General features: G+C 47.9%; 1 protein-coding gene across 1 annotated transcript; it reads left to right on the forward strand.

Moving 5' to 3' along the window:
* The first annotated feature begins 969 nt into the window (after positions 1-969).
* On the forward strand, positions 970-27,655 carry KEAP1 (kelch like ECH associated protein 1). The gene is made up of 6 exons (XM_073587574.1): positions 970-1,115; positions 6,566-7,433; positions 12,802-13,484; positions 18,602-18,807; positions 20,469-20,645; positions 21,928-27,655. The coding sequence occupies exons 2-6, from the start codon at positions 6,891-6,893 to the stop codon at positions 22,146-22,148; spliced, it is 1,830 nt and encodes a 609-aa protein (XP_073443675.1). The 5' UTR covers positions 970-1,115; positions 6,566-6,890; the 3' UTR covers positions 22,149-27,655.

The raw sequence follows: 27,655 nt of genomic DNA on the forward strand, positions 1-27,655 counted from the left end.
TCGTTCTCCAATTGACATCTCTCTTCAAAAGAGCTGGAAGGTGTGAAATGTTTCCACTTTGTGGTTCCTAGTAAAGTTCACTGGTGAGATTGGAGACAGGAGACTGCCATCTCAGGATACCATAAGTATCTGTGTGGAGAGCTGCAGCCTAAGGACAGATGGTAATTTACTGCTGGTCATACATCCTTACATCCTCATATTTCACTACAAAGAGTGTGTGTGTGTGTGTTCTTTTTTTTCTTTTTTAAATAATATATGTTTATTTAGCTTACAAAAACGCAAACAAATCCATATGAAAAAACGCATCAAAACAAGAGAGGCAAAACCCGCAACGTGCACATAGCCTAAGTGCCTTGATATGTTGGCCGGTGTGAACAGTCAGGACACCGTTCACACCAGCAGTCACAGGCAGGACACTGATCACACCGGCTGTCACAGGCAGGACACCGTTCACACCGTCAGGACATCATTCACACCGGTAGTCACAGGCAGAACACCGATCACACCAGCTGTCACAAGCAGGACACCGTTCACACGGGCAGTCAAAGGCAGGACACCGTTCACACCGGTAGTCACAGGCAGAACACCGATCACACCGGCTGTCACAAGCAGGACACCGTTCACACCGGCAGTCACAGGCAGGACACCGTTCACACCTGCAGTCACAGGCAGAACACCGTTCACACGGGCAGTCGCAGGCAGGACACCGTTCACACGGGCAGTCACAGGCAGGACACCGTTCACACAGGCAGGACACCGTTCACACCGGCAGTCACAGGCAGGACACCGGCAGTCACAGGCAGGACACCATTCACACCGGCAGTCACAGGCAGGACACCGTTCACACCGGCAGCCACATCCGCGGAGAATTAGCCGCTTGGAATGAACTTTCATTTCCACAATATTTCTAAGGTCTGTCCGTCTTGGCCAATCAGTGCGCTTCCCTCACTGCCCCGCCCTCCTGTGTGTTGTGACGCGCAGCCCCCCGCCCACGTGTCTGTCCTGTGACGCAGAGGCCACGCCCCTTCTTATTGTGACGCTGCTGGGTCCTGCTGCTTAGTCACGGTGACTGCTCGGAGTATGGCGGGGGCGGAGGAGCGCAGCGCTCGGAGACGGTGAGAATCCGGGGCTTGGGAGCCGGGCCAGGGACGTGTCAGCGAGGAGACGCCGGGCACATAGAGCAGAGGCCAGCCGGATGTGAGAGGAGGAGTGGGACTGTACGGGGAGCTGGGAGGACGGGGCGGAAGCGGCACACAGGGCAGCAGGCTGAGGTGCCAGGTCACTGCTGGGAGGAGACGGCGACATATGGGGCCACAACCTGTCTGCAGGGGCCTGGTGTCACAGGGGCCAGCTACATGGCAGTGCCAGGAGGAGCAGTGGAGGGGCTGAGAGGAGACGCTGGCGGTGCCAGGAGGAGCAGTGGAGGGGCTGAGAGGAGACGCTGGCAGTGCCAGGAGGAGCAGTGGAGGGGCTGAGAGGAGACACTGGCGGTGCCAGGAGGAGCAGTGGAGGGGCTGAGAGGAGACACTGGCGGTGCCAGGAGGAGCAGTGGAGGGGCTGAGAGGAGACGCTGGCGGTGCCAGGAGTAATAATAGAAGAGCTGAGAGGAGACACTGCGGTGCCAGGAGGAGCAGTGGAGGGGCTGAGAGGAGACGCTGGCGGTGCCAGGAGGAGCAGTGGAGGGGCTGAGAGGAGACACTGGCGGTGCCAGGAGGAGCAGTGGAGGGGCTGAGAGGAGACGCTGGTGGTGCCAGGAGGAGCAGTGGAGGGGCTGAGAGGAGACGCTGGCGGTGCCAGGAGGAGCAGTGGAGGGGCTGAGAGGAGACACTGGCGGTGCCAGAAGGAGCAGTGGAGGGGCTGAGAGGAGACGCTGGCGGTGCCAGGAGGAGCAGTGGAGGGGCTGAGAGGAGACGCTGGCGGTGCCAGGAGTAATAATAGAAGAGCTGAGAGGAGACACTGCGGTGCCAGGAGGAGCAGTGGAGGGGCTGAGAGGAGACGCTGGCGGTGCCAGGAGGAGCAGTGGAGGGGCTGAGAGGAGACACTGGCGGTGCCAGGAGGAGCAGTGGAGGGGCTGAGAGGAGACACTGGCGGTGCCAGGAGGAGCAGTGGAGGGGCTGAGAGGAGACACTGGCGGTGCCAGGAGGAGCAGTGGAGGGGCTGAGAGGAGACACTGGCGGTGCCAGGAGGAGCAGTGGAGGGGCTGAGAGGAGACACTGGCGGTGCCAGGAGGAGCAGTGGAGGGGCTGAGAGGAGACACTGGCGGTGCCAGGAGGAGCAGTGGAGGGGCTGAGAAGAGACACTGGCGGTGCCAGGAGGAGCAGTGGAGGGGCTGAGAGGAGACACTGGCGGTGGCAGGGGTAATAGAGGGGCTGAGAGGAGACGCTGGTGGTGCCAGGGTAAATAATAGTGGGGCTGAGAGGAGACGCTGGCGGTGCCAGGGTTAATAATAGTGGGGCTGAGAGGAGACGCTGGCGGTGCCAGGGTTAATAATAGTGGGGCTGAGAGGAGACACTGGCGGTGCCAGGAGGAGCAGTGGAGGGGCTGAGAGGAGACACTGGCGGTGCCAGGAGGAGCAGTGGAGGGGCTGAGAGGAGACACTGGCGGTGCCAGGAGGAGCAGTGGAGGGGCTGAGAGGAGACACTGGCGGTGCCAGGAGGAGCAGTGGAGGGGCTGAGAGGAGACACTGGCGGTGCCAGGAGGAGCAGTGGAGGGGCTGAGAGGAGACACTGGCGGTGCCAGGAGGAGCAGTGGAGGGGCTGAGAGGAGACGCTGGCGGTGCCAGGGGTAATAGAGGGGCTGAGAGGAGACACTGGTCGTGCCAGGAGGAGCAGTGGAGGGGCTGAGAGGAGATGCTGGCGGTGCCAGGGTTAATAATAGTGGGGCTGAGAGGAGACACTGGCTGTGCCAGGAGGAGCAGTGGAGGGGCTGGGGGGGGGGCAGTGAGGAGAGGCTGGGGGGGGGCAGTGAGGAGAGGCTGAGGCTGGGGGGCAGTGAGGAGAGCCTGAGGCTGATGGGGGGGGGGGCAGTGAGGAGAGGCTGATGGGGGGGGGGGGGGCAGTGAGGAGAGGCTGATGGGGGGGGGGCAGTGAGGAGAGGCTGATGGGGGGGGGGCAGTGAGGAGAGGCTGATGGGGGGGGGCAGTGAGGAGAGGCTGATGGGGGGGGGGGGCAGTGAGGAGAGGCTGATGGGGGGGGGGGCAGTGAGGAGAGGCTGATGGGGGGGGGGGGCAGTGAGGAGAGGCTGATGGGGGGGCAGTGAGGAGAGGCTGATGGGGGGGCAGTGAGGAGAGGCTGATGGGGGGGCAGTGAGGAGAGGCTGATGGGGGGGCAGTGAGGAGAGGCTGATGGGGGGGCAGTGAGGAGAGGCTGATGGGGGGCAGTGAGGAGAGGCTGATGCGGGTGGGGCAGTGAGGAGAGGCCGGGGGGGGCGGTGAGGAGAGGCTGAGGCCGGGGGGGGGGCGGTGAGGAGAGGCTGAGGCGGGGGGGGGGGGGGGCGGTGAGGAGAGGCTGAGGCCGGCGGGGGGGGGGCGGTGAGGAGAGGCTGAGGCCGGCGGGGGGGGGGGCGGTGAGGAGAGGCTGAGGCCGGGGGGGGGGGGGGGGGGCAGTGAGGAGAGGCTGATGCGGGGGGGGGGGCAGTGAGGAGAGGCTGAGGCCGGGGGGGGGGGGGGCAGTGAGGAGAGGCTGATGCGGGGGGGGGGGCGGTGAGGAGAGGCTGAGGCCGGGGGGGGGGGGGGCAGTGAGGAGAGGCTGATGCGGGGGGGGCAGTGAGGAGAGGCTGAGGCCGGGGGGGGGGTGGTCCTGAGCTGTGGCAGGAGAATGACGCCAGGGCATGTGCAGCCATCAGACAGTGCCCACGTGGTAAATGGGCACAGGTAGACGGTGCTGCGCTCATCTACGGGAAACAAACAAACCTTTAAGTAGGAGGGGGGGTAAGTTCTTTTCCACTAACCTGTACATAAAGTCGTGCCCTGTGGCAGGACAAGGTTCACACACCGGGGGAGGGGGGGCGGGACGTAAAATTACAGAATTGCAGCAATTTGTGTTCTGACTTTACTGTCTAGAAAAGTCACTAAAAGAGCAGATGCAGCAGAGGTGAGCGGGTGCAGAGTGGAGGAAGCGAGTGAGACTTTGTCACCTGGTGGAGGAGATATGCGGTGAGTGACATTTCACTGCGGGAGGTCAGGAGAAGCGTGAAAGGTAAAGTGCAGGTGGGAGAGCCAGGAGCCACTGACAGGAGCTTAGAGCGGGGGATTAAACTGCACCAGGGTATCTAAAGGGGTATGCCGTCTTTTGGTACACAATCATATCTGACTATCAAAAATATTGGGTCATTAGCTAGTGGTCTATACAAAAGGATTTCCCGTTAAAGAGTAACCTTTAATATTATTGTTAAAAGTAATCACAAAATGGAAAACATCAAGACAAAACGTTAAACCCCAATGGGGGCAGAGTAGTCTGACCTGGCCAGTAATGATAAAATGGATGGCGAGTGTGACTAGCGTTAGTGTAAATTGCCCTTAGCTGTTCCCTAGCTGGTGCCCCTTCCTGGCTGCGGAGGTTGGCACGCTATTATGGACGCAATGTGGCGCCCCACGCACCGACGGCTGCCCCTAGTAACAACTAGTCTAGTCAAAAAACTTGGTCGGTTCCCAAAAACATACATTGTTCCAAATAAGAAAGGCACACTGACACCGCACCGCGGGCCTAATCCCAGAAAATGCAAGCATCTGTTAGACGAAGTAGCCTCTAAAAATGAAGCCACAAGAATTGGTAGACAAAGAGACGGATGTGCTGCCTCAGCAATATTATGTGCATGTGATAAATTGGTCCCTACCCCTGACCATCCCTGAATGGGTGTCCGTGCCTAGCAACTGAGCTTGGTGCCCTAAATTGGTCGCCATATGGCTTCAGGACCTGGAAGACTTTCCATCGTAAATGGAACCATGAATTCTGATGTCTACCAAAAAATCCTGAAGGAGAATGTCCGCCCATCTGTGACCTCAAGATGAAGCGCACTTGGGTTATGTAACAGGACAATGATCCAAAACTCATCACCAAGTCCACCCCTGAATGGCTTAAGAAAAAACAAAATTAAGACTTTGGAGTGGCCTAGTCAAAGTCCTGACTGTTGTGAATTCACTTTCTGGCCTACCTCTGGTTGCTGGTGAAGGTAGTGGAGATGGTTGTATTGACAGAGGGGTCGCGAGTTCTCTTTCCGGGCTCCCTCTGGTGGTTACAGGAGGTAATGGAGCTGATCTAATTAACAGAGGCCTGCCACCTGATAATGAGGAGGATGATTAGACATTGGGAGTTTCTGACTGGATTTAAGACAGCCGACTCCCTCTATCCCTGCTGGTGATTTTTCCTGCCTCCTGCGGTCTTAGTTTCCAGCTCAGTCCCTGCATGCTCAGCTAAGTGTTCTTTTGCTATTGTTCACATTACATCTGGTTTTGTCTATTTCAGTTTCGTGTGGTCAGCCAGCCCCGTCTGGGGCTGCGCTGAATTTCCATCCTTATGCTACTGCTTGTGCCAGTTTGTTTTTGTCCCTTATTAGATTGGCCTCTTTTTGCTCTGCTTTCAGAATATACCAGAGTGCTGATATAGTGGGCGAAGCCTAGTGACTTCAGTATTTTGCTATCAGTTGTGTTGGACATTTTGTAGGGTTTTTTTGGCGTGATTGCAGACAGTGTCTTTCCTGTCCTGTCTAGTCAGTGTGGGCCCCATCGTTTGCTCAGTCTATTTTCCTACCTGTGTTTGTGTTTTCATCTTGTCTCACAGACAATATATGTTGGGGGCTATCTATTCCTTTGGGGTCTGCTCCGGGGCAGTTTAGATTTCCCCTTTCTTGCTTTAGGTTTATTTAGTTCTCCGGCTGTGTCGAGGCATCTAGGATCATCTTAGGTACGCTCCACGGCTACTGCTAGTTGTGTGGATAGGATCAGGGGTCTGCAATCCGTGTAGTTACCAACCTCTCTGGTTTTCTGTGGCTTAACTTGGTCTTGCTTTCCTCCTCGGTGACCCAATCATAACACCTGACCTTTTTAAAAAGGCGGATCATGCTCGGAAACCCTCCAATGTGGCTGAATTGCAAAATTCTGCAAAGGTGAGTGGGCCAAAATCCCTGCCAGTTATCGTAAACAAGTGATAAGGGCGCCCCAACCAGTTATTAGGTTTAGGGGACAGTCATTTTTTCACACAGGGCCCTATAGGTTTGGATTTCTTTTTTCAATAATAATAATATAATAATAATTAATAATTTATAAACTGCATTTTGTGATTACTTGTGTTATCTTATATATTGTCTTATGTATTGATATATGCATGTGTGTGAAGTGAAAATTAGGCCCCAACTATCATAAGAAAGAGGGTAAAACTATTTGGGAGAAACCGAAACTGTGTCCGGTACTGAACGGGTGAAAGCAGGTTACAGTGTGATGAGTCTCCAGCGTCACTGTCGTCCTCTCCAGTCTGCAGTGGTTGATAACAGAGGACAGTTGCCTGCTCGGACACATAGTATGGGGTACATATCAAATATAATGACTCTCATTTTTTTTCTTCCTTTCCAGGTATCAAACGAAGAATGAACTAGGCGGCGCGCTGTCAGACTTTCTTTAGCTGGATTTTGCAGCGCCATAAGTGAAGGCACTTTGATATGGAATTAGGGTTTCCCAGCACAATGTCCAGGGTGTCCAGCGCTGATCTGCGGAATGGTGGCTGGGACAGGATGGAGTAAGGCTGGAACATTCTGTAATTGCGTTACCCCAGTGGCCGTTTTTTCCGGACAAGTAGTTTAGCTTCTTCTCTCAAGTCAAACAAGTTTTTCGTTTTTTTTTTTACTCCTCCCCTCCCTGGATAATGTGCAACTGAGGAGCGTTTGGTAGCGCGACGGGGATGTATGCCACCGAGTGCCAGGCTGAAGTGACGCCCTCACACAGCAATGGCAACCGCCAGTTTCATTACTCGCTGGCGGACCACACCAACCAGGCGTTCCAGATCATGAACGAGCTGAGGCTGGGGCAGCAGCTGTGTGACGTCACGCTGCGGGTCAAGTACAATGAGTTCCAGGCGGATTTCGTGGCCCATAAAATCGTCCTGGCGTCCAGCAGCCCCGTCTTCAGAGCCATGTTTACCAACGGGCTCAGGGAGTGCGGCATGGAGACGGTGACCATTGAAGGCATACACCCCAAGGTCATGGGACGACTCCTGGAGTTCGCCTACACGGCTAGCATCTCGGTGGGGGAAAAGTGCGTCATCCACGTGATGAACGGGGCGGTCATGTATCAGATGGACAGTGTGGTGAAGGCCTGCTGTGACTTCCTCATCCAGCAACTGGACCCAAGTAATGCCATCGGGATCGCAAGCTTTGCCGAGCAGATCGGGTGCCAGGAGCTGCACGAGAAGGCCCGGGAGTACATATACATGCACTTCGGAGAGGTAAGGCCATCAGCAACGGTATTGTCCTAGCCACAGACCAAAGTTCCCCCAAATACTTTCATTTAAGGGTTGCTGCAGATTTCGGACCCTAATGATCATGAAGTAATGAACTTTTTAGAAAAGGGGCTCATTGTGAAGTGTAGCGCTTCTCATACCCTGGTCTGTGGGCAAAGAACGTCGTGTTCCTTCCTAACTCTTCACAACATTGTAAAACTGTTAATAACAAATCGTCTTATAATTTGTTAGTGGGAAAACTAGACCCCATCAGACCATACTCCTACTCTCATACACAGACCAGACTCTGGAAAGGGAGGCCTAGACCGTGCGTTCCCGGGGGGGGCCCGGACGGAACACTCGCCCCGTCGTGCGTTCCCGGGGGGCCCGGACGACGCCCCCGCCTGTGCTTCCCAGCACGCCACTTCTCCGTGCTCATCCTACCGTGTTTAACAAAACCTTATTTAAAAGCCACGTTCTACTTTCCTCTCTTACACGGAAGCATCTGTTGCACATGAGGACGTCGGTGGTCCCTCCTTGGTCTGCGGTGTTCTTCTCGGGATCCTGGGAACGTATAGCAGCCGCCGCTCCCATTGTTACAAGCCGCCATATTGTTTGACCTGAGGCTTTGCGGATGGTTTGTGACAGTCTCGTGTGTATTCCGCAATCACTGAATCAGCGGTTTGGTCAGTGACTGACGGAGGAACTAACTGTGCGGTCACCAGACTGGTGTATGTGAACGGATCACAGGCTGTAATGGATTACCACTGTTAACCCCTTAATGGCCAGGCCTTAAAAAGGGGTTTTCAACATCAATTATTTTTTTGCAAATGGCAGGTAATATTATAAAATAATAATAAAAAGAGCTAATAACGACTTGCTGTGACCTCCTCACTCCAGAACAGGCCGCTCCGGGGGTCTTTGCCGGGACAGGAAGTGATGGCATTCTGTCTTGTCATCTAATTGCCAGGTCGGGTAAATGGAAAGAATGTCAGAATTTAGAAGAGACTTTAAATATAAAGGGATTTGCTGCCCAGGTTGCCGGCTGTCTGTAGAGAGCAGTAGTCCCTTACTTAGGCCCGGACTCTTTATTAGTTGGTTATTCTTATGGACTGGGCACCATGGTGGGTATATCATGCCCAGACACTGTGGGTGCCGTGTTATACAGTTGGTCCCTGTTGTAACGTGGGGGTCCCACCTCGGTGGGGAGCATTAGGGGTCACATAACACCAGTGATCGGACCGGGCCAAAGAAGCACAAATTGGCCTCCTTGTGTCAGTACGAAAAGTCCTGGAAGATCAATAATGCAGCTAGAGCGGGGGACGCGAGGAGTATAAAGGTTGTAGTGGGGCTATAAACTCGCAGCAGAGATGATGCCCTCAGCCCGAATTGATTTTGTAAAGCTCAAGCAGGGTTTATAGTGGTTACCTAGTAAGAGACCTCGACCTTTCACTGGGTCTCCAGATGGTGCCGAATTCCGACTCCCAGCATAGCTCTGGGCAACGGGGCATTCTGACATTGTGGTTTTGAAACAACTGGAGACCCACAAATACTCACACTACTGATCCTGAGTTACATCCTGTATTATACTCCAGAGCTGCACTCACTATTCTGCTGGTGCAGTCGCTGTGTACATACATTACATTACTGATCCTGAGTTACATCCTGTATTATACTCCAGAGCTGCACTCACTATTCTGCTGGTGCAGTCGCTGTGTACATACATTGCTGATCCTGAGTTACATCCTGTATTATACTCCAGAGCTGCACTCACTATTCTGCTGATGCAGTCACTGTACATACATTACATTACTGATCCTGAGTTACATCCTGTATTATACCCCAGAGCTGCACTCCCTATTCTGTTGGTGCAGTCACTGTGTACATACATTACTGATCCTGAGTTACATCCTGTATTATACCCCAGCGCTGCACTCACTATTCTGCTGGTGCAGTCACTGTGTACATACATTACTGGTCCTGAGTTACATCCTGCATTGTGCTCCAGAGCTGCACTCACTATTCTGCTGGTGCAGTCACTGTGTACATACATTACTGATCCTGAGTTACATCCTGTATTATACCCCAGCGCTGCACTCACTATTCTGCTGGTGCAGTCACTGTGTACATACATTACTGGTCCTGAGTTACATCCTGCATTGTGCTCCAGAGCTGCACTCACTATTCTGCTGGTGCAGTCACTGTGTACATGCATTACTGATCCTGAGTTACCTTCTGTATTATACTCCAGAGCTGCACTCACTATTCTGCTGGTGCAGTCACTGTGTACATACATACATTACTGATCCTGAGTTACATCCTGTATTATACCCCGGAGCTGCACTCACTATTCTGCTGGTGCAGTCACTGTGTACATACATTACTGATCCTGAGTTACATCCTGTATTATACCCCAGAGCTGCACTCACTATTCTGCTGGTGCAGTCACTGTGTACATGCATTACTGATCCTGAGTTATATCCTGCATTATGCTCCAGAGCTGCACTCACTATTCTGCTGGTGCAGTCACTGTGTACATACATACATTACTGATCCTGAGTTACATCCTGTATTATACCCCAGAGCTGCACTCACTATTCTGCTGGTGCAGTCACCGTGTACATTACATTACTGATCCTGAGTTACATCCTGTATTATACCCCAGAGCTGCACTCACTATTCTGCTGGTGCAGTCACCGTGTACATACATTACATTACTGATCCTGAGTTACACCCTGTATTATACTCCAGAGCTGCACTCACTATTCTGCTGGTGCAGTCACTGTGTACATACATTACATTACTGATCCTGAGTTACATCCTGTATTATACTCCAGAGCTGCACTCACTATTCTGCTGGTGCAGTCACTGTGTACATACATACATTACTGATCCTGAGTTACACCCTGTATTATACCCCAGAGCTGCACTCACTATTCTGCTGGTGCAGTCACTGTGTACATACATACATTACTGATCCTGAGTTACATCCTGTATTATACTCCAGAGCTGCACTCACTATTCTGCTGGTGCAGTCACTGTGTACATACATACATTACTGATCCTGAGTTACATCCTGTATTATACCCCAGAGCTGCACTCACTATTCTGCTGGTGCAGTCACCGTGTACATACATTACATTACTGATCCTGAGTTACATCCTGTATTATACCCCAGAGCTGCACTCACTATTCTGCTGGTGCAGTCACCGTGTACATACATTACATTACTGATCCTGAGTTACACCCTGTATTATACTCCAGAGCTGCACTCACTATTCTGCTGGTGCAGTCACCGTGTACATACATTACATTACTGATCCTGAGTTACATCCTGTATTATACCCTAGAGCTGCACTCACTATTCTGCTGGTGCAGTCACTGTGTACATACATTACATTACTGATCCTGAGCTACATCCTGTATTATACCCCGGAGCTACACTCACTATTCTGGTGCAGTCCTGCTGTTCCCTTGTGCGGAGCTTTCTCTGGTGACCTGTGTGAGAGGCGGGAGTGCTGGAGGTGATAGGAGCCTTCTCGGGGCCGCGCTGTGTTCGGAGGCGCTGTGCGTTGCTGTATCTCTCCTTCGAGGTCTCTCGTTTCTTTCCAAGAACTTAGATCCACGGTGCAATTTGCATGTTTCCCAGAACTAAGAATAGAGAGTTTGCCGAGTCCTTATCAGCTGAGTGATGTGCTCGGTGCGTCGTCCTGCCGGTTCTTCGCTCTGCATTCCTTTGGTGTCTTGTGTGCGACCATTGTCGTCTTAGCTACCAGCTGCCTTCTTAATGCCATAGACCTAATCAGACGTGCCTTGTGGATGCCTGGTACGTATGGCGGCATTATTCATCACCTCTCTTACCTGCCACAGGAGGGCGCTCCAACCTGTGTTTTTCTCTAACTCTTGCTAGACTACCTATAGTGGGTAGGAAATGTCTGGGACTTGTAGTTTTCCCAAAGCCTTTGAGTCTCAGGTTGGAAGTCGCTACAAGAAGTTAAAAAACAAACAAAAAAACTTCTGAATCATCTGGTGCCCGATATATTGGGACCAAACCTTACCCAAGTCCGGGACACGGGGGCAGGAAATGGGGAGTTCAAGTACCGAACCCCCTCCCTGCAGTTAGGGGATCATTGGAGGAAAGGCGCCACTGTCACATGCAGGCCGTATCTGGTATTGCACTCACATCACAGAGATGGGTTCTGTAGCTGATCGGCCGTGTGTGATAACGGTGTCAATCATCCGCAGCGATGAGCGCGCGGAGACGTTATACTGGATAAGTCACACGTCCTTGTGTCTCGCTGAGTCACGGCCTCCTCCCGGGCAGGAATGTGCACTCTCGCCAGGGTCACTTATATAATCATTATACCAAGAAAAACAGCAGCGGCAGACGTGAGGTGCAAAGTCACGCTGCTCTGCGGTATGTCATTATAGGCCGTCCTTTACGTTCTCTCATTTTCTGCACCTTTCACTCCTGCACCTTCTTCAGACCTCTGCTTGCTGTGGGTTGAGTGTTTTCTCTTGCGTTGCGGCTCTTTCATATTGTCGCTCCGAGTTGATAGAATTTCTCCTAAGTCCGGGAAGTATATATGTCGCCCCCTATGGGCCATTGTCACCCTGGGGTCAAAACGCACGCGGATTCATGGGTGTCGTTAGGATTTGCCATCGCCTTATAGTCTGTGGGGCTCTGCCCTCTGGGACTGTCGCCTATTCTACAGACCAGCGGCCCCCCGACCACCCACTGTGCAAGGCCTCCAGCGCCGCTCCATTCATGTGGATGGGGCCGGAAGAACAGCCCCTTCATCTTGTATATTGGTGGGGGTCCATAGGACAAGACCACTACCAACCATTTTGTGATGGGATAACCTAGCAATACCCAGCTGATTAATTACAGGGGTCTTCACGTTTCGTAATCCAGACCTGGTTACAGCAGGACCTAAAGGGGCAATTGCATCAAGGCCTTCTTTATTCAGACTCAGGCACTGTATAGCGGTATTTCTCAGGCGCTGTACTCTTCACTGTGTAGCACAGATATGTAAATATTAGCATTTCACTATTTTTAGTTTGGTATTATGGCGGTATTATTTAGCTCAGACACCGTATAGTGGTGGTATTCTAGGCCTGTACTCTTCGATGTCAAACACTGTTAGATATTAGTGTTTCACTATTTCTTAGTTTGGTATTATGGCGGTATTATTATTTTCATAGCCGGCACCTTAGGCTGTGCTGTGTTGCGTTTCTCTAGTCGCTCCTGGAATGGTTGACCAGCCCTGATCGAGTGTACGATTACTGATCATCCTTGATAGTTATCGATCTGCCATCGTCCATCATTTCTTAGTTGTCCTCTTCTCACCTCGTTTTTCTCTGGCTCACACAGGTGTCCAAGCAGGAAGAGTTCTTCAACCTCACCCGCTGTCAACTGGTCAACCTCATCAGCCGGGACGACCTGAACGTGCGTTGCGAGTCCGAGGTCTTCCACGCTTGCATCAACTGGGTGAAGTACGACTGTGAGAGCCGGCGGCCCTACATCCAGGCGCTGTTGAAGGCGGTGCGCTGCCATTCGCTGACCCCCAACTTCCTGCAGCTCCAGCTCCAGCGCTGTGAGATCCTGAGGGGGGACACCCGCTGTCAGGACTACTTGGCTCAGATCTTCCAGGACCTCACTCTCCATAAGCTGACCAGACCTCAGGGCAGGAGTCCCAACATTCCTCAGTTTATCTACGTGGCTGGAGGTTACTTCCGTCAGTCCCTCAATTTCCTGGAGGCCTACAACCCCATGGAGGGCGAGTGGCTCAGTTTGGCTCCCTTGGAGTTGCCTCGGAGTGGTCTCGCCGGTTCCGTCGTTGGGGGTCTATTTTACGCAGTTGGGGGCCGTAACAATGCTCCTGACTGCAACGAGGACTCGAACGCACTGGACTGCTACAATCCAATGAACAACCAGTGGTCGCCATGTGCCTCCATGAGCGTTCCCAGGAACCGGGTCGGCGCCGGCGTCATAGATGGACAGGTCTACGCCGTCGGAGGATCTCATGGGTGTCTTCACCACAACAGTGTAGAAAGGTGAGTGCGGTGTGCCTCCTTAACCGCCTTTCGGACCTAGTTATTTTTCTTTCTTCACTTTTTTTTTTTTTTGTTATTCCGATAGTCTAACATTATTGTTAATAACATTTATTATTCAGCTTGTATAGGAGGTATTTTAACCCCTTAGTGACAGACAATTAATGACCAGGCCAATTTTTACAATTCTGCCCACTGTCACTATGTGAGGTTATAACTCTGGAACGCTTCAACAGATCCCGGTGATTCCGAGAATGTTATTTTGTGACATCTTGTACTTCATGTTAGTGGTAAAATTTCTTCAATGTGACTTATTTATGAAAAAAACAGAAATTTGGCCAAAATTTTGCAATTTTACAAATTTTAATTTTTGTGCCCTTAAATCAGAGAGTGGTTTCACATAAAATAGTTAATAAATAAGGCTGGTTTCACACTAGCGTTTTTTAGCGCAGCGCATCGTGCGCGTACATGCGTCCTGATCCCCTGTCTTTAACATGGGGGCGCATGGTCAAGCGTTTGCACGCGTTCGTATGCGTTTTCGTGTGCATGCGTTTTTTTGTGGTGTGTGCCCAGGCGCGCCGGACGCAACCTGTTGCATTTTTGGTCCATCCGACCTGTCTCAAAAAACGCATGCGCACGTGTGTGCACGGAATGCGACAAAAAATCACATAACAGTCTATGGGAACGCAGACATGCGCATGGACATGCGCACGTCAGCGTTTAAAATCGCATGCGTTTTAAGAGTCAATACGGCTACAAACTGGTTAAAATGCATGCGCATAAAATAAGCAAATGCATGCAAAACTCTTGATGCGTTTTTTGTATGCGTTTGGACTGCGCACGCAGCGCCACAAAGCGCTAGTATGAAAGTAGCCTAATATTTGCCACATGTCTACTTTACAGCAGCACAATTTTGGAAATATACATTTTGTTAGGACGTTATAAGGGGCAAAAGTTGGCAACAAAATTTACAAAACCAATTTTTTTTTTTTTTTTTGGGACCACCTGACATTTGATGTGAGTTTCAGGAGTCAATATAGCAGAAAATACCCAAAAGTGACACCATTCTAAAGACTGCACCCCTCAAGGTGCTCAAAACCACATTCAGGAAGTTTATTAACCCTTCAGGTGCTTCACGAGAACTAAAGCAATTTTATTTCACAAAAAGTTTACTTTGGAACTAAATATTTTTTTTTTTTTTTTTTTTTTTTAATCTTCACAAGGTTATCTGGAGAAGATAGACCACAATATGTGTTGTGCAATTTCTCCTGAGTACGCCGATACCCCATATGTGGGGGAAAGCCACTGTTTGGGCGCATGGCAGCGCTCCGAAGGGAGGGAGCACCGTATGACTTTTATGAACGTAAAATTGGCTGGAATAAATGGAGGCGCCATGTCTCATTTGGAGACCCCCCTGATGTGCCTAAACAGTGGAAACCCCTCAATTCGAACTCCAACGCTAACCCTGACACACCCCTAACCCTAATCATAACCACAACCCTAACCCTAATAGTAAAAATGGGTGATTAAAGGGGGGGGTTTGATTTACTACTTTTATTGTGATCACTGTGATAGGGTCTATTATAGTGATCAAAATTAACCAACAGGAAAAATCTCCCATTGTTGCCGGGTGCCGGCCGCACTGCGCATGCATCCACCACTTTCCTCCTGGAAGAAGACGCCGGGGGGATGCAGGAGGGTCCAGGGAATCGGGGGACCCCCATTTCTCCATCTACCCCCGGTAGCCGAGACCTCAGAGAAATTCCGACTCTGGGGGGCGCTATACACTTATTTCTCAGTGCCGTTAAAAAGTGGCGCTGAGGCATAAGTACCCTTAACTGCCGCCGTTAAAAGGTGTATCGGTGGTCGTTAAGGGGTTAACTTTGCAAGGAGTTAATTTTTTTTATGTTTTTTATCAAATTATTTTAATATTGATGTGTGATATCAAGATTTATCTAATGGTTTTGTGGCTTCCAAGAGTCAGAATCCTTTCTTTTAGCCATTGACGTACCTTTTAATAACGGCTTTGGTTTTTGCTGCACAGGTTGTTTTATGGTTGTACCATTTTAGGGCACAGATGACTCATTGAATTTAACTAGTATTAATACTTTTGGGGGATGTTGAAGGGAAAAACGAAACTTCTACATAAGGATTTTTTTTTGGTCACTCATCGTGTTTTTTTTTTTTTTTGTTTGTTTAACCCCTTTCTATCATTGGGCATAATAGTACGCTGATGTCGGACTCCTGCCCTTTGATGTGGGTTCCCGCGGTGAGCCCACATCTTTCCCGGCACATATCGGCTGTTTTGAACAGCTGACGTGTCCGGAACAGCCGCGGGTGGAATTGAGATCCTCCCGTGGCTGTTATCCCGTTAAATGTCGCTGTCAGACTCTGACAGTGGCATTTAGCATGCGCTTCCAGCAATCGTGCCGGAAATCCGCCCTCTGGTGACCCTCATCACGTGATCGCGGGTCACCGATGGGTTGGCATGACAACCAGAGGTCTCCTGGAGACCTCTACAGTTGGCAGTGCCAAATGGCTATGAGCGCTGCTTGGTGGTCAGCGCTCATAGAAAGTCAGCAGTTCTGCTACATACATGTGATCTGATCATCGCCTGTATGCAGCAGAGCCGATTGGCTTATGGCAGCTTCTAGTCTCCCATAGAGACTATTGAAGGACGCCAAAAGTGAAAAAAAATATAAAACTTCAAATCACCCCCCTTTCGCCCCATTCAAAATAAAATAATAAATAAAATCAAACCTACACGTATTTGGTATCAACACTTTCGGAATCGCCCGATCTATCAATATAAAAAAAGGATTAACCCGATCGCTACACGGCGTAGCGAGGAAAAGAAGTCAAAACGCCAGAATTATGTTTTTTGGTTGTCTCAACGTTGCATTAAAATGCAATAACGGGCGATCAAAAGATCATATCTGCACGAAAATGATATCATTAAAAGCATCAGCCCGGCCCGCAAAAAATAAGCCCTCACCCGACCCCAGATCACGAAAAGTGGAGACGCTACGGGTGTCAGAAGGTGGCTCAAATTTTTTTTTTTTTTTTTTTTTTTTTTTTTTTTTTTAACAAAGTTTGGAATTTTTTTTTTTCACCACTTAAATAGAAAAAGAACCTAGACGTGCTTGGTGTCTGTGAACTCGTAATGACCTGGAGACTCATAGGGGCAGGGCAGAATTAGCATTTAGTGACCATGGTAAAAAAGCCAAACAAAAAACAAGTGTGGGATTGCACTTCTCTTCCATCTACTGCTCTATGCCACCAGGGAAGCTGGCATGAGCCCCGTCTACTGCTCTAGGCCTCCAGGGAAGCTGGCATGAGCCCCATCTACTACTCTAGGCCTCCAGGGAAGCTGGCATGAGCCCCGTCTACTGCTCTAGACCTCCAGGGAAGCTGGCATGAGCCCCGTCTACTACTCTAGGCCACCAGGGAAGCTGGCATGAGCCGTCCCATCTACTGCTCTAGGCCACCAGGGAAGCTGGCATGAGCCCCATCTACTACTCTAGGCCACCAGGGAAGCTGGCATGAGCCCCGTCTACTACTCTAGGCCACCAGGGAAGCTGGCATGAGCCCCGTCTACTACTCTAGGCCACCAGGGAAGCTGGCATGAGCCGCATCTACTGCGCTAAGCCACAAGGAATCTGGCATGAGCCCCATCTACTGCTCTAAGCCACAAGGAAGCTGGCATGAGCCCCATCTACTGCTCTATGCCACCAGGGAAGCTGGCATGAGCCCCATCTACTGCTCTATGCCACCAGGGAAGCTGGCATGAGCCCCGTCTACTGCTCTATGCCACCAGGGAAGCTGGCATGAGCCCCGTCTACTGCTCTAGGCCTCCAGGGAAGCTGGCATGAGCCCCGTCTACTGCTCTAGGCCACCTGGGAAGCTGGCATGAGCCGCCCCGTCTGCTGCTCTAGGCCACCTGGGAAGCTGGCATGAGCCGCCCCGTCTGCTGCTCTAGGCCACCTGGGAAGCTGGCATGAGCCGCCCCGTCTGCTGCTCTAGGCCACCTGGGAAGCTGGCATGAGCCGCCCCGTCTGCTGCTCTAGGCCACCTGGGAAGCTGGCATGAGCCGCCCCGTCTGCTGCTCTAGGCCACCTGGGAAGCTGGCATGAGCCGCCCCGTCTGCTGCTCTAGGCCACCTGGGAAGCTGGCATGAGCCGCCCCGTCTGCTGCTCTAGGCCACCTGGGAAGCTGGCATGAGCCGCCCCGTCTGCTGCTCTAGGCCACCTGGGAAGCTGGCATGAGCCGCCCCGTCTGCTGCTCTAGGCCACCTGGGAAGCTGGCATGAGCCGCCCCGTCTGCTGCTCTAGGCCACCTGGGAAGCTGGCATGAGCCGCCCCGTCTGCTGCTCTAGGCCACCTGGGAAGCTGGCATGAGCCGCCCCGTCTGCTGCTCTAGGCCACCTGGGAAGCTGGCATGAGCCGCCCCGTCTGCTGCTCTAGGCCACCTGGGAAGCTGGCATGAGCCGCCCCGTCTGCTGCTCTAGGCCACCTGGGAAGCTGGCATGAGCCGCCCCGTCTCCTGCTCTAGGCCACCTGGGAAGCTGGCATGAGCCCTATACATTGTTCTCGGACACTAGGGAAGCTGGCATAAAACCCTTTATGAACCTTGGCCGCTGGGAAAGTTGGTATTAACAAACCACTAACAAAGACCACAAGGGAAATTTGGCATTAAACCCTCCACTTCCCTTGGCCATCAGAAAAGCTGGCATTAACACTTTCATCACTCTAAGCCTCCATAAAGCTGCTCCACCAGAAAAAAACAGGGGATGTTGGAAATATGCTCTGCACATCTCCAGGTCACCGAGGAAGCTAGCATTACCACCCTATACCACCAGGACACTTGGCATTAACCCCTGTCACTGTCATAGACGACCGGCGAGTTCCTCATGAAACCAGCGTATTTCTGGATCAAAATCAATCTGTTTTGTCATTTTTTGGGGGGAAAAAAAAAGGTGAAGGAATTTGGAAAATAGGATTTTGATCCTTTGATTTTTTGGCAATAATCTGTTTATTCAGCGTTGATAGTGATCTCCTCTTTTGTGATATTTGTTGCCATCGTTATTACTCCAAGCCTCATACTTATCCTAATTCCTGCAGATATGACCCAGAAAAAGATGAGTGGCAGATCGTAGCGCCAATGAAGACACGGCGGATCGGCGTTGGTGTCGCTGTACTGAACCGGCTCCTGTACGCAGTCGGTGGATTCGATGGAACAAACAGACTGAACTCAGCAGAGTGTTATTACCCCGAGACAGACGAATGGCGGAGCATAGCATCAATGAATGTTGTGCGGAGCGGTGCCGGTGAGTCTGGTGTGCTGACGAGAATTAGTGACTTTAGGATATGTCCTGTATTATACTCCAGAGCTGCACTCACTATTCAGGTGTAGTCACTGTGTACATACATTACATTACTGATCCTGAGTTACATCCTGTATTATACCCCAGAGCTGCACTCACTATTCTGCTGGTGCAGTCACTGTGTACATGCATTACATTACTGATCCTGAGTTACATCCTGTATTATACCCCAGAGCTGCCCTCACTATTCTGCTGGTGCAGTCACTGTGTACATACATTACATTACTGATCCTGAGTTACATCCTGTATTATACCCCAGAGCTGCACTCACTATTCTGCTGGTGCAGTCACTGTGTACATACATTACTGATCCTGAGTTACATCCTGTATTATACTCCAGAGCTGCACTCACTATTCTGCTGGTGCAGTCACTGTGTACATACATTACATTACTGATCCTGAGTTACATCCTGTATTATACCCCAGAGCTGCACTCACTATTCTGCTGGTGCAGTCACTGTGTACATACATTACATTACTGATCCTGAGTTACATCCTGTATTATACCCCAGAGCTGCACTCACTATTCTGCTGGTGCAGTCACTGTGTACATACATTACATTACTGATCCTGAGTTACATCCTGTATTATACTCCAGAGCTGCACTCCCTATTCTGGTGGTGCAGTCACTGTGTACATACATTACATTACTGATCCTGAGTTACATCCTGTATTATACCCCAGAGCTGCCCTCACTATTCTGCTGGTGCAGTCACTGTGTACATACATTACATTACTGATCCTGAGTTACATCCTGTATTATACCCCAGAGCTGCACTCACTATTCTGCTGGTGCAGTCACTGTGTACATACATTACTGATCCTGAGTTACATCCTGTATTATACTCCAGAGCTGCACTCACTATTCTGCTGGTGCAGTCACTGTGTACATACATTACATTACTGATCCTGAGTTACATCCTGTATTATACCCCAGAGCTGCACTCACTATTCTGCTGGTGCAGTCACTGTGTACATACATTACATTACTGATCCTGAGTTACATCCTGTATTATACCCCAGAGCTGCACTCACTATTTTGCTGGTGCAGTCACTGTGTACTTACATTACTGATCCTGAGTTACATCCTGTATTATACTCCAGAGCTGCACTCCCTATTCTGGTGGTGCAGTCACTGTGTACATACATTACATTACTGATCCTGAGTTACATCCTGTATTATACTCCAGAGCTGCACTCACTATTCTGCTGGTGCAGTCACTGTGTACATACATTACATTACTGATCCTGAGTTACATCCTGTATTATACTCCAGAGCTGCACTCACTATTCTGCTGGTGCAGTCACTGTGTACATACATTACATTACTGATCCTGAGTTACATCCTGTATTATACCCCAGAGCTGCACTCACTATTCTGCTGGTGCAGTCACTGTGTGCATACATTACATTACTGATCCTGAGTTACATCCTGTATTATACTCCAGAGCTGCACTCACTATTTTTATATATGGTAAAAAAAAAAAAACGAAAAATCTGACAGTCTGGTAGAGATTCACTTATTTGCAGATAAAAAAGGACATTTGATAAATACTATACTACATATATGATTTGGATGACATGGCAGTATTTCATTTCTGCAGGTGCCTGTGCGGTGGATACCAGTGTATTTGCCATGGGAGGTTATGATGGGAGAGACCAGCTAAACAGCGTGGAGAAGTATGATGTGGAAAGAGACTGCTGGACCTTCGTGTCACCTATGGCACACCGGAGGAGTGCGCTGGGGGTCACTGTCCACCAAGGGAAAATCTATGTGCTAGGTACCTGAGGGGACTGGATGTTCTGTGTATATGTGGAGATGTAGTAAGGAAACTACAAGAATATAACTACTATAATACTGCTCCCTATATACAAGGATATAACTACTATAATACTGCCCCCTATGTACAAGAATATAACTACTATAATACTGCTCCTATGTACAAGAATATAACTACTATAATACTGCTCCTATGTACAAGAATATAACTACTATAATACTGCCCCCTATGTACAAGAATATAACTACTATAATACTGCCCCCTATGTACAAGAATATAACTACTATAATACTGCCCCCTATGTACAAGAATATAACTACTATAATACTGCCCCTATGTACAAGAATATAACTACTATAATACTGCTCCTATGTACAAGAATATAACTACTATAATACTGCCCCCTATGTACATGAATATAACTACTATAATACTGCCTCATATGTACAAGAATATAACTACTATAATACTGCCACCTATGTACAAGAATATAACTACTATAATACTGCTCCTATGTACAAGAATATAACTACTGTAATACTGCTCCCTATGTACAAGAATATAACTACTATAATATTGCTCCTATGTACAAGAATATAACTACTATAATACTGCCACTATGTACAAGAATATAACTACTATAATACTGCCTCATATGTACAAGAATATAACTACTATAATACTGCTCCTATGTACAAGAATATAACTACTATAATACTGCCCCCTATGTACAAGAATATAACTACTATAATACTGCTCCTATGTACAAGAATATAACTACTGTAATACTGCTCCCTATGTACAAGAATATAACTACTATAATATTGCTCCTATGTACAAGAATATAACTACTATAATACTGCCACTATGTACAAGAATATAACTACTATAATACTGCCTCATATGTACAAGAATATAACTACTATAATACTGCTCCTATGTACAAGAATATAACTACTATAATACTGCCACCTATGTACAAGAATATAACTACTATAATACTGCTCCTATGTACAAGAATATAACTACTGTAATACTGCTCCCTATGTACAAGAATATAACTACTATAATATTGCTCCTATGTACAAGAATATAACTACTATAATACTGCCACTATGTACAAGAATATAACTACTATAATACTGCCTCATATGTACAAGAATATAACTACTATAATACTGCTCCTATGTACAAGAATATAACTACTATAATACTGCCCCCTATGTACAAGAATATAACTACTATAATACTGCTCCTCTGACAGTATTTTCCTGTCTTGTAGGTGGATATGATGGTAACACCTTCTTGGACAGTGTGGAATGTTATGATCCGGCACAGGACACATGGACAGAGGTGACCCGCATGATGTCAGGACGTAGCGGTGTAGGAGTAGCCATCACTATGGAGCCTTGCCGCAAAACTCCGTGCGGAAGTATTTTTCCCGAGAAGCCACAAGATGAAGACAAACAGAGAGGCCACTGCATCTTCTCCAACTGCAAATAACGCTGCGTTCAACTAAGATAATAAATCGTCTCCCCCCACAGATACCTGTGGACGCAGTCTACACTCGCCCATGTGCTCGATGGTCGCCCGGTTATGTCCAGTTGTTTGTTTTTTTTGCTATATATATATCACATCCTCTCTGCGGTTACTGAGCGGAGCTGCAACTTCTGAACCTCGTTGGTTCGGATTGTGAGTTTGGTATTTTTTTTTTTTTTGTAATGACTCTTTATAAAATAGTCAGTGTTAAAGGAAATAAAATAATGATTTTGGATGGTGAGTTTTGTGGGCAGGAGGCACAAGGAGCGCCTCTCCTGCCTCCCCAGGTGCCATGTAAGTAAAAAGGACAGTAGGAAGCCCAGCGTGTGATTCTCCAGTGTGACAGCACAGAATATCATCAATATGTGATAGGAATAGGTGACGTGTTTTTTGTTCTTTTCTTTTTTTTTTTTTATAACCCTTTTTGATGAAGGGGAAGTGATATCTTTAAAGGGTTGTCTGTTTTTTTATATTTTAATCTGTTCGTTTCCTGCGCATAAAAACAGACGGGTGTACTTACCCGCTCCTGCTCTCCGCTGACACCACCTCCAATTTTCGCTGATGTAGCTGCGATGGTGATGCCATATTGATATTATGTGACCGCTGCAGCCGATCGCTGAGCACAGCGGTGATGCAGTCTACATCAGAATCACCGCTGCACTCCAGTGATTGGTTGCAGCGGTCACTTGATGTCGGCTTGGCGGAGAGCCGACGCGATAGCTTTGCTTTCCTGTGCAGAAAGAGAACAAAGGAATTAAAATAAATACATTAAAATGGACAAATCTTTAAAGGTTGATTCCAAATTTTTATTTTTTTTTTATTTTTTTCTATTTATATCCTTTGTACTACATTAAAATTAGTATAATTTTTTTTTTCTTTAACCGCTCATGTGCAGGCATTCTTAGATCAATTCCTTCGGGGTGGAGAGTATTTAAAGGGAGTATTTCGGTGAAAACAAGTTGTCGCCTATCCCGCTGCACTGACCTGCGCTGATTAGCAAAGCGGGGACTTTGTAGCCCAATTTGGGTCTACTGCCCCTGCGGCAGGCTGGGGGGTCACCCCGACCGCTGCTCCATTTATTCTCTATGGGGCTGCCAGAGAACGGGCCAGCCCCATGGGGAATGGATGAAGTGGCGGCTGCACATGTGATCTGCTGATCAATGGCCCCCGTTCTGCCATTTAGCGCTCGTCCCACCCCTTTTTAATGTGGTCTATAAAATACGAGATGATGATTTCCCTCCGTATTACAGAGGGGCAGGTGTCACTTTCACTTTACCAGGGTGGGCGCAAAATCTGATCAGATTCCGGGAGATACCAAGTGTGGGGGGAGCTTATTCTGTGCAGCATCTGCTAAAGTGGAGCCTTGTCCTCGGATCTGTCAGGATTTGGCCACTTTGTCGCCTCCGTCGTGGTCCGAAGAATATAACGGTGGCATTGAATCCTCTACCCTCATAAATTCACTGAAAATATATCCGCAAAACACAAAGCGGACAAAACCTTAGCTCTTCTCCGAGCTGGAATATTCATTAGTCGCGTAATAAGATGGCGGCGGAGAGTTATCAGTTCTGACCAATTCTTTCAAGACCGCCTAAACTTGCATCAACTACTCTGTTTTTGTGAAAATAAGGCGGGGGCTCTGAAAGATGGGATAGGGCTTATTTTTGGAGGATGTCTTACATTTTGTTCATGATCAACAACCCACAGGTACTCTTGAGCTAAAAATCAACGTGGTGACATCATGGTCACAGGACTGTGGTGCCACCAATGGTTCTTAAGCAGTTTTAACCTCTGAATAGAAATGGTGGGGACCCTGGGCGCTTGACCAGCTCCCCCCCCAACCCCAAACGCTGGTCCTGACTGTTACCAGGACTTATTTTTGGAGTAGGGCTTATATTTCAAGCATATTCCAAAATCCTGTAAAATCATGCTAGGGAATATAAATTCAGAGAAACACTGTATTAGCTGTGTTACATTTTGCCAGAAATGTGCTCTGTAATTTTGGTGCAATTTTTGTCAATTTGTGTTACACCCTTTTTTTGAGGGGGGGTAAGCCATGCCTACTTTTAGGAAGGTCAGACTTAACAACAAAAAGTGTTTACCACACATTACAAATATGCTGCAAGTTATAAGATGTTTTTTGGGGAGGAAGGAAGGAGGGGCACAATTTGCACACAAAAAAATCTCCCCCCACTTTGTATAATCCACCCACATAAATGAGTGTCTGCTTTTAAAGGGTTAATCAATACAGGAAGAAATCAGCTGCTTGTAAAGGTTAAATCAGTGTCTCTGGCAACACACTAATGGGGAAGCTGTGATGGGTTTGCAGTTGTAGTTTCTAGCTTCTCTTCCTGCTGCCTCACGGCACACAGGAATCCATCTGATACACACAGCTCTGCTGCCTCACGGCACACAGGAATCCATCTGATAGATTGATTCCTGTGTGCTGTGAGGCAGCAGAGCTGTATCTAAAACGTACAGACTCTTACAGCACTGCTACATATACACAACTTTCCTGCACACACAGTATGCATCTTACACAAGCACAGCTCTGCTGCACCCATCGCTCCTCCGCACACTTACAATCTTTTACGCACGGACGCTATTTTCTTTAGGCGCACTCGTACAGAAATGCTGCACACATCTATACTGTTTACATATACACTCATTACTGCATGGACGTACACATATATATGTTAAGTACCAGGTGAAAAGTGGTCATCTTATTGCATGAAGTCATATGACTGATCAGATGCCTTTGTTATCATGGAAAGTCTTACATCTAGCTAAGTACTTTGATCTTCTTCCCTACTAACAGTATGGTTTTTCCAGACCTTCATCATGGGAAGATCGATGCAGTTCCCATTTAGCTTCATCACCTGCTTCCACTGAAAGATCGGTATCAGAGAGAGGGAGACTTGTGGCTGCACAGTTCTCTTTAGTGATTGGGACATTACATTATTATTAATTATTATAGCGCCATTTATTCCATGGCGCTTTACGAGTGAGGAGGAGTATACATAATACATACAAGTACAGTAATCTTAATACAAGTCACGACTGGTACAGGATGAGAGAGGACCCTGCCCGCGAGGGCTCACAGTCTACAAGGGATGGGTGAGGATACAGTAGGCGAGGGTAGAGCTGGTCACAAGTCTCGATCACAGAGAAATCGGATTTGAGACTTTAAAGTTTACAAACACTTTTCAGCAAGATTTTTTTTTTTTTTAACTTGCTTAAAAGTGCGTCTTCTAGTCAGGAACAAACAGTATCTTCTTTATCGAAATAGATCTAATATGAAGATGACTCCTCGTGTTTCCATGCTGCACCATCCTAGTCTCCCCATTCACTGTGGTATCTCCCAGATGAAAGCATGATGCTTCATGCAGCTGTCAAATAGTGAGACAGCCGAGAGCCCCGGCTTAAGCCTCGCTTTCTTAAAGGCCTAGAGCTTTTGTCACTAAATTTTAAGAGGAACCATTTTTGTTTTCCTAATCGTATACATTAAAATTGTTCCATTTTGGTCTCCTATGACTCCATGGAGTGTTTGAGGAAGTGATGGGCCCTCTTTAAATTTGAAGGACTTTTGTTTTTTTTTTAATACGATTAACTTTTTGGAAAGTAAAAATTGTAAGTAATTGAGATTAATTTCTTGTGCGCTTTACAATGTCCCGCTCACATTTTGGAAGCAAATTGAAAAAATTAATGAATTTTTTATTTTTTTTTTTTCTAATAAGATAATTAAACATTGAAGTATTCGTGTTCGATACCTTTATGACAATGTGTATATCATGTAGTATTTAATTTTGTGTCCTATAGCGATTTATTTTGCAGCTTCAGAGCACAATTTAATTTTGAGAATCTATATTTTTGGTGAATTTTTTTTTTCTTGTTTTCTATATAAATGAAAATGTCTGAGCCTCTAAATAGAAATTTTTCGGCAAATGATAAGTGTCAGCAGGTCCCCAGCTTTGCTTGAGCCGGACGGAATTACCTGCCCTTTTGTAAGAAAAAAATTACGCTTCCGTAGAAGTTTTAATCGGTTGTCTTTGAGGGGCTAAGACCGATACTGATGACTAAAACCCACTAATTAGTCGCAAAGACAGTAAAATGGTATTTGTGCTAAATTTATGAATCGCGTGCGCCATTTTGATGTGTTTGGTGAGCGAAATTAACAAGTAAAAAAAAAATACATAATCTAAAAAAAAAAAAAAAACCCCACAAAGAAACCTGCAAATGATGAATCGGGCCCATAGTTAGTAAATCTGGCTTCAATCTGGGAGATTTTCTGCCTCTCTGTGGTCATTGGAGTGTCGGCACCTGGACCTCAACAGATCCAGGAAACGTTTGACAATGTCCAAGATTTTGAAGAGCAGTTTAAGTAAAAATGTAATATGAATTCTGAGTACCAGGGACTTCCTGACATCAACTACTTTAAAAATAAAATTCTAGGCGGCCTTTCTACTTATTACGAAAGGAATTGTAAATTTCAGCGCAAAATTGACTGTTTCCCATAAAACCTCATTCATAATATCTTCGGTTGACGACGTGAGACGCACACTCCGACCTTTGTAGATTTGTAGGTCAGGATCGTCCATATGGTTAGACGTCCACAGCGGATCACAAATACAGAATGGTCTGAACCAAAAATTAGAGTGTCGTTTTTGGATTTTTTTTTTATTCCCAGACCCTTCTAATAACCAGAAGTTTTTTTTGTTTGTTTTTTTTTTTTAAATAGAATATTTATAAAATGTTTTTAAAATAAAAAAATGTTCTTTATCCAAATCATCAGCACTCGGCGGCCGGACTGACCTTTACAAGAACCTTCTACTCACATGACTGCCTACTGGTAACCTCATGTCTGACCGATACTGAGTATCTCTATAGAGACTGAAGGTAAGGGAGCTAATACAGATGAGAGAATCGATTCTAAGGACTCCGGGCCATCAGCCAGGTCCGTAATCTGCGATCTGCCCATCTCCTTACTTCCTGACTCCTTTTTTTTTTTTTTTTTGGTTACTGCAATGTCTCTTGTGTGTCATGACACAATGATGACATCACGCCAGCCCAGCTAATCAGAAGAGGAGTCAGGAAGTAAGGAGACTCGCAGGCCTCCTTGTCCACCGGTCACATATTACTAACCTGGCCGATGGACCAGAGTCCTTAGAATCGATTCTTCCTTCACTAGTAGCTGTTCTCTCTTCTAACTTCTTGACGTCTTGCCAAGGGCCACGTGCCCTTCGAGTTTATACATAAGTGTATCTAGTGTACATACTGACAGATGTATAGGATTGATATTAACCATTTTTGTTTTCAGGCCGCGATGCTGCTTTTCTTACATTGTGTATATAGAACCGAGTGCAGACACTTGTGTATTGTACAGCTCTGTTTTATTGGCAATGTTTAATTGTAATTTATCACAATTTTCAATATAAACTTGTTTATGAAATGAAAATAAACTTCTCCTTTGTTCA

Source organism: Dendrobates tinctorius, unplaced genomic scaffold (assembly GCF_039654945.1).
Source record: "Dendrobates tinctorius isolate UK_male_01 unplaced genomic scaffold, ASM3965494v1 ptg000099l, whole genome shotgun sequence".
Lineage (NCBI taxonomy): Eukaryota > Metazoa > Chordata > Amphibia > Anura > Dendrobatidae > Dendrobates > Dendrobates tinctorius.

Excerpts from the sequence above, each read along its gene's own strand:
- KEAP1 (XM_073587574.1), top strand. The coding sequence starts at position 6,891 with ATGTATGCCACCGAGTGCCAGGCTGAAGTGACGCCCTCACACAGCAAT. Across the intron at positions 13,485-18,601 it reads CACCACAACAGTGTAGAAAG|ATATGACCCAGAAAAAGATG; the intron begins GTGAGTGCGGTG and ends TAATTCCTGCAG. Across the intron at positions 20,646-21,927 it reads AGGGAAAATCTATGTGCTAG|GTGGATATGATGGTAACACC; the intron begins GTACCTGAGGGG and ends CCTGTCTTGTAG.